Raw genomic sequence first — 7393 nt, forward strand, 5'->3', positions numbered from 1 at the left:
CATCCACATCACATGTCTCACATAATCCATCTTAACATCTCAAATCCAACAGTTCATCTCACAAAGTGCACGACAATACATTATGAAGAGCAACAAGCTCACCCCCAAGCATCCCAGTCCCTCGACCCTCCCTCCGGCGGCTGCTGCTGCTGCGGCGGTGGATACTGCTGGTACCCCGACGCTCCCGACGGCTGCTGATGCGGCGGAAGTGGTGGATACGGCGCGTGCCACGACCCTCCCGACAGCGGCTGCTGAGGCCCCTCATTCGAACCCGCCGATTGATTCTGCACAAAGGAGAAGAAAAATTAGTAATTATAGTAATACTAAGGCATATAATTGTAATCTAAGCGTACACAAGTCAATATTTGCAGAACTAGGTATAAAATTGAAATCTAAGCCTAGACACATCAAAATTTCGGCAGCACCTCCCCTGCACGGTGGGGTTTCCAAAACCTGCAAGAAAACCAACGGCACGATGGCCGTCCACCACATATCAACGGCGAGATGGCCGGCACACATATATATGAACGGCACGAAGGCCTCCCATCACATATCAACGGCACGATGGCCGACATGCACAGTAAAGAGCTTTTGTTAGAGAAGTTGAACTCACGGATGGGTAAGGTGGGTATGGGTAAGGCGGTGGAGGAGCGAACAGCTCTGGTGGCGCTGGACGACCCATCGTGACGCCAAGACTTGCCACGTACTGAGCCAAGGCGTCAAACCTCGTCCGCTCGGCCTCCAACCTTTGTCGCTCGGCCTCCATCCTCTGTCGCTCGGCCTCCCGCTCCCTCTGTCAGCTCTTCCTCCATCCTTGCCTTATGCTCCTGGAGCGCAAGCACCTGGGCCTGTAATTTTTCACCGCATTGTTACAAGCAGTTTCGAGGAATGTAAAACCAAAGAACGACGAATAAAACAGAAATAACCTGTAGTGCTGCCACACGATGCGTCGAAGTGTCCTGCCTTGGGCGTATGGGCACGCTACCGCTCGTGCTGCTTGCCCTGGACCTGTGAGAGAGTGGGAGTGCTGTGCGGGTCGAGCGTGCTATTGCCGATGAGGTACCGCCCATGCTTCTTGCCTCCTCCCACCCTCATGACGATGTCGCCGTCAATGTCCGCGGTGTGCGGATCCCAGTCTGCCCCATGGACCGTCCTTGCCGCCTCGGTGTACTGACTGATGCGCTCGGGGATGCTCTCGTTGGTGAAGGACTCGGCTGGGTCGTCCGGGTTCCAGTCGATTTCGTCTGTCGCCTTACCCTTGTGGGCCAGAACCCATGACTTGAGCTCTCCACATGGCTGGTTTTGATGTGCAGCCGACTGCGACAAAAACAACAAGACGGTTACAAATCATGCAGGAATAAGCGTCTGAAAGAATAATTGAAGCTACACCAAGTCACGTACCCATCTTGCCCCGTATTCGTGGATGTTAAGGTTGCCCTGGTGGTGTGATACACCTGGCATCAGCAAACGCCGTTCCCGGAGGACGGTGTGGTTATCCGCCCAATCGGCACTCACCCACCTGTCGACCATCATCTTCCAGGCCCGCGTTTTATTGGCGCACCAGCCAGGAGGCACCTGTACGACATCAAGTACATTGACAGATATAAGAACAATTCAAGCTACCCAATCTCAGAAGAAATCAATATTGATGTTGTATATTTACCTTCAGGTACTGCTCTTTGGTCAGATGCATTAATCTTGCATCTTCTTTCTTCACCTTCCGAGCCTCGTAGACGGCACAGTAATCGATGATGGCCTGGAGCCGCGCCTCGTAATGCATGTCTGAGATGCGGCATCTAAAAGATTTGGCCAACGCCTTGGTCGCCCTCTCCTCGTAGCCCTCGGCGCATCTAAAGAAGTCCTGCATATAGAAAAGATGTATCAATACACTGGTTCAACAAACTCTGGCGAATGCAATGTATTGAGCAAAGTAGTGGGAGGAAGACTTACCCAAAACTCGGTCATAACCCGCTCCGCCACGCTGTCGTACGTGTGGCCCGTCTCGTCCTCCGCATCAGGGGCGCTGACGTAGTGCTCGTACGTGTAGGCCGGCTCTCGCGCTCCGGCGTGGGTAACCAAGCCTAGGAAGTGTTCCCTGCAGAGAAGACCCATGATGCCATTGGGCAACCTTTTGTGAGCACCTGGGACCACGACCTTCCAAGACCTGCGTAAGTGATTAAGAAAAAACTGTTAGTTTCCATTGTGATTCTATCATATGTAGTAGCAAAAAATATAAAAGTTACGTACTTTTGCCCAACGGGTCGAATGACCGGGCGTAGAGCCTCAGGTATCGGCCGATCAGGTAGTCTCGCCGCACCTCAGTTGGTAGACACCCGAGGTTGCGGTGGAACTGGAACCTCCTGCCTCGGCCTCCTGCTCGTCCTGCCGCTGCTCCTGCTCGTCCAGCTGCTCGGCCTCGTGCTCGTCCAGCTGCTCGGCCTCGTGCTCGGCCTGCAGCTCGGCCTCTCCCTGCTGAGCCTGCTCGTCCACCTGCTCCTCCTCCAGCTCCTCCTCGGGCTCTGGTGCTGGTGCTGCTACAGGCTGAGGCGGTGGCGCCCTAGGCCTCCTCCCGGCCGCCCTCCTCCTCCTCCTCCCTTGAGGCGGTGCCGACCCCTCAGCTTCACCTGAGGGCGCTGGTGTACCGCTCCCCGTGTCGTAAAGCGACCTGAGCTGCCGCAAAGCTCTGCGGCCCGCCATCTTTGCACAATCACCTACAAGACATAAACAATAAGATCGGATTAGCTGGATCATAAACAAGATATTATTATAAAGAGATGCAAAATAAATAAAGCATAATTACAAAATAACATAATATTACATGTATTAGAAATAATCATCCCCATCGGGATTAGCTAGATCATAGCTCTCATCATCACTATCAGCCATGTCGAAATATTGAACACTTTCCAAAGGAGCAACGATGTCATCATTGTCATTGCCAATATGTAATCGTTCTAGTAACTCCAAGTCCTTCGCATTTTCCACCTCATCCCCCTCGTCCACATCAACATCCATTTCATTGTCTACTTCCATTTCCATAGCTCCGGTTAAGTCAATCTCAAAAGTCCCTTGTAGGCCCTCTTCTTGATAGAACTCTCCATCATATGTGTTTGGGTCGAAGTTGTAGTCTTCAGCGTTTGGGGAAGGTGCTTTACCGTGCGGCGATACCTTGTGCACGATATCCCAACCCTGAAGACGAGGGTCCCTTTGGCACGAGTAGGGGAGATAATAAACTTGTGTGGCCTGTTGAGCCACAATATAGACATCATTTCCGCCATAGACCGAATCCTGTCGAATTTCTACTAGCCCAAGGGAAGGATTTCGTCTCGTTTCTTGAGGATCAAACCAATGGCATTTGAATACGACAGGGTTAAGAGGTTTGCGACCACGAAACCTGAGTTCGTATATTTCTTCAATTCTTCCATAATACTCGGCCCCATCAAGGCCGCCAGTAAAAACTCCGGAATTCGTGGTTCTTCGATTGGGCCGCCTCTGCTCGTGTCTTGTTGTGTGAAATCGGTATCCATTCACATCATAACCAGAAAATGACTTTACCCTATGTTCAAAGCCATTGGCAACCTGTCTCAGCTCTGGATTCATAGTCAAATCGGTTTGGCTCTGCAAGGTCAAGCAGGATAGATCGTTAAGTTAGAATGTACATGCAACTGGGAATGTCAAATTTAGTACAAGCTAAATTGCATAGTACCTTTTGTTTGAACCAAGAAATAAAATCGGAGATTCCATTTCCCGCACCCTGATGAAGAATGGTGTCACGTTCTTGAGGGGTAGGTTCCCTTGATAGATGCCAGTTCTCATTAATAAACTCCCTATAACAACGAGAAACAAGGAGGTTGGATGCCGAATGTATATCATGATTGGTCAACACATATATCATGCAAGATGCCGAATTGCATAGTTCGTGCAAGATGCCACTTACTGCATGTACGGCTCCATTTCGGTAAGATTGGTCAACACATATATCATGATTGTGCGCCACTCTTCGTTTTTCAACAACAATGAGGTCGCATCACTTGCACTTCCAAGTTGCCCTTGGAAAAGGCTGAGTTTTGATTCATTTTCACCAGCATTGTAACGAGGCGGTCGATTATGCACGCTAGGAAGCGTGTCGTCATAGTATGCTTGTGTGAAGTTAGTAACCTCCTCTAGAACGAATGCTTCCGCCATGGAAGCCTCGATTTTGCATTTGTTTCTGCATTTCTTCCGAAGAACCTTTAGACATCTCTCGATTGGATAGCACCAACGGGCCTGCACGGGACCCCCCATTCGTGCCTCATACGGGAGGTGCAGAATCAAATGCTGCATCGGGTTGAAGAAGCCAGGTGGAAAGATCATCTCCAACTTACAGAGCAACACAGGTGCTACTTTTTCCAATTCTGCAACCACGCTACGAGATAACTCCTTGGCACAAAGCTGGCGGAAGAAATAGCTCAACTCGGCTAGCGTCTTCCACACATGCTCAGGGACATAGCCTCGGAGCATCGCCGGAAGAAGACACTCAATCCATATGTGATAGTCATGACTCTTCAGGCCGTTGATCCGCAAGGTAGATAAGTTCACTCCCCTCCTCAGATTCGCTGCATACCCATCAGGGAACATTAATGTTTTGAACCATTCTAATACTTCTCTCTTTTGTTCCGGTTTCAATCTGTAATCGGCCTTAGGCCTGGTCCATTTCTTGCCGCTTCTAGGAGGTTGCATGTGTTGGTTTGGTCTATCACATATCGTTGCCAGATCCAGTCTCGCCTTTACATTATCCTTCGTCTTATCCTTAATGTCCATGATCGTTGCCCAAAGAGCCTCGGCAACATTCTTCTCAGTGTGCATTACATCAATGTTGTGTGGAAGAAGAAGGTCGTTATAATAGGGGAGCATCATCAAGGGCGACTTATGAGTCCACATATGCTCCTCACCATATCCCACGAACCTACCATCTGTTTCATTGATCCGGAGAGCATCTATCTGATCATGAACCTCGGCACCAGTCATCATCTGTGGTGCGGGGTCTGTAACCATGACACCTTTAGTAAAGTTCTTGATGTCTGCTCTGAATGGATGATGAGCAGGGAGGAATTGTCGATGTTTGTCGAACGCGGAATATTTGCCGCCCTTCGGCAGCCAATTGAACTGCAGAGCTGCCTTGCACGTCGGGCATGGAAACTTCCCGTGAACACACCAAGCGCTGAATATCCCATATGCTAGGAAGTCATGCATAGAGTATTGATACCAAACATGCATGTTGAAGTTTGTCTTTGTAGCTCGATCGTATGTCCATACACCATGGTCCCAAGCATGGACCAGTTCATCGAAGAAAGGCTCCATGAACACACCCATGTTATTCCCAGGGTGTTCTGGAATTATCAACGACAAGAACACATTCTGTCGTTGGAAGGAGACGCCAGGAGGAAGATTGAGGGGGATAACAAACACAGGCCAACAAGTGTATGGGGCAGCCATCATTCCATAAGGATTGAACCCATCTGTTGCCAGTGCAACACGCACATTACGTGCCTCTCCAGCTTTGTTACGATGAATGTTATCAAAGTGATGCCATGCTTCACCATCGGCTGGATGCACCATCTTCTCAGGACTGTATCTTTTTCCATTTTTGTGCCATGTCATCTGTTTCGCGGACTCCTCTGTCATGAATAGCCGTTGGATCCTCGGTATGAATGGAAGGTACCGTAGGATTTTCACGGGGTACGGACTCTGCCTCTTCTCACCATCACCAGAGTCTACCTCCAGATACCTAGAGGATTTACACTTTGGACAATACTTTGCATCCGCGTGTGCTTTTCTAAAGAGGACGCAGCCCTTCGGACAAGCATGTATCTGCTCATACGGCATCTTAAGTGCACGAAGGACCTTCTGCGATTCGTACATGTTCTGTGGCAAAAGGTGACCAGCCGGAAGGATGGAGCCAATAACTGTCAACATTTCATCAAAGTTCTCTCGACTGAGGTTGAACTGGGACTTTAAGGCCATTAAGCGTGAAATGCCATCAAGCTTTGAAATCTGTGTGTGGCCATGAAGGGGTTTTCCTGCCGTAGACAACATGTCGTAATACGCCTTTGCGCTTGCCTCTGGCTCCTCCTCCTGCCTACGTCCTTCAGCGAAGTGTGCTTCGTGAAAGTCATCTAACCAATCTGCTACCCCGGCATCAGCATTATAATCCTCGACACGTGGTCTCACCACCTCCTCTCTCACACGATCGGCTTCACCGTGGTGGGTCCACTGGGTATAGTTTTTCGTAAATCCATTCCTAGCAAGATGTGAAGTCATCACCTCCTTTGTCTGCCTCTTTCTGTTCTTACAGTTGGTGCAAGGACAAAAAACGGCAACCGCTCCGGGAGCCTGGTCAAATGCTTGCTCGATGAAAGCCTCGGTCCTGACGACCCATTCTCTGGTAATCTCACGGGTGCTCCGGCGGCCCGAGTACATCCACTCACGGTCATCCATCCTCTAACATATATCACCAAGTAATAAATATGACCATGGACTTGCATCTACACGTCGTTCCTACCATCTAATAGGTAAGGATAGGTCCTAATCCCACCCGAGGATGCATAGATGGGGTTAGTTCCCATGGTCTAGTCCTATCCGAGACAGAAATTCGGCAGCACCTCCCCGCTGTTCTCCAAATACACGTCCGGACAGGGAGATTGTGTATCCGGAGAACAACAGGAAGGTACTGTCGAAACTCTGTCTCGGATCGGAGCAGACCATGGAAACTAACACCATCTACGCATCCTCGGGCTGTCCAAAAAAACGTGGACAATTCAAAACAAATACGGTTATAGATATGCAAAGATCTGCATATTTGTAACCCTATCTCTTTCGAACGGGAGACGCCTAACTGGGTTACGTGGAGATACATGCCCAGGACAAAGAAATAGTGGTTATACCTTAGGTGGCGGTGAAGTCAGGCTAGCGGGGCCGTGGCGGGTCGGTGCAGTGGCGAGGCGACGCGGTGCGGGCAGACCCGCAACGTCAAGGAAGACGAGGTACTCCGGCTAGCCTCCGACGGGATCTTCTCTGAAAATCAAAAGGACACAAGACCATCAATTCAAAATTTCGGCAGCACCTCCCCTGCAGGGTGAGGTCTCCAAAACCTGCAAGAAACAAACGACACGATGGCCGGCAAGCATATATATCTCAACGGCACGATGGCCGGCATGCACATATACAATTCCAACATAAACAACAATCGACAATCCCAAACGTCGAAACGCCATCGGCACACCACCGCCGAAACCTCCGCCGAAACCTCCACCACCACTTCAACACCACCCCAACACCACCACCATGACCTCCACCACCCCAGCACCACCGCCACCACTCCACCAATCCACCACCACTCCACCACCACCCACCA

The 7393-nt window shown here is 50.2% G+C and overlaps 1 protein-coding gene across 1 annotated transcript; it reads right to left on the minus strand.

Annotated features, from left to right (window-relative positions):
- Positions 1-2251: 2251 nt before the first annotated feature.
- On the minus strand, positions 2252-7048 carry LOC136471636 (uncharacterized). The gene is made up of 5 exons (XM_066469381.1): positions 6924-7048; positions 3938-6480; positions 3707-3827; positions 2819-3618; positions 2252-2711 (listed from the first exon to the last, which is right to left on the minus strand). The coding sequence occupies exons 2-4, from the start codon at positions 6475-6477 to the stop codon at positions 2824-2826; spliced, it is 3456 nt and encodes a 1151-aa protein (XP_066325478.1). The 5' UTR covers positions 6478-6480; positions 6924-7048; the 3' UTR covers positions 2252-2711; positions 2819-2823.
- Positions 7049-7393: the final 345 nt, after the last annotated feature.

Source organism: Miscanthus floridulus, chromosome 8 (genome assembly GCF_019320115.1).
Source record: "Miscanthus floridulus cultivar M001 chromosome 8, ASM1932011v1, whole genome shotgun sequence".
Classification (NCBI taxonomy): domain Eukaryota; kingdom Viridiplantae; phylum Streptophyta; class Magnoliopsida; order Poales; family Poaceae; genus Miscanthus; species Miscanthus floridulus.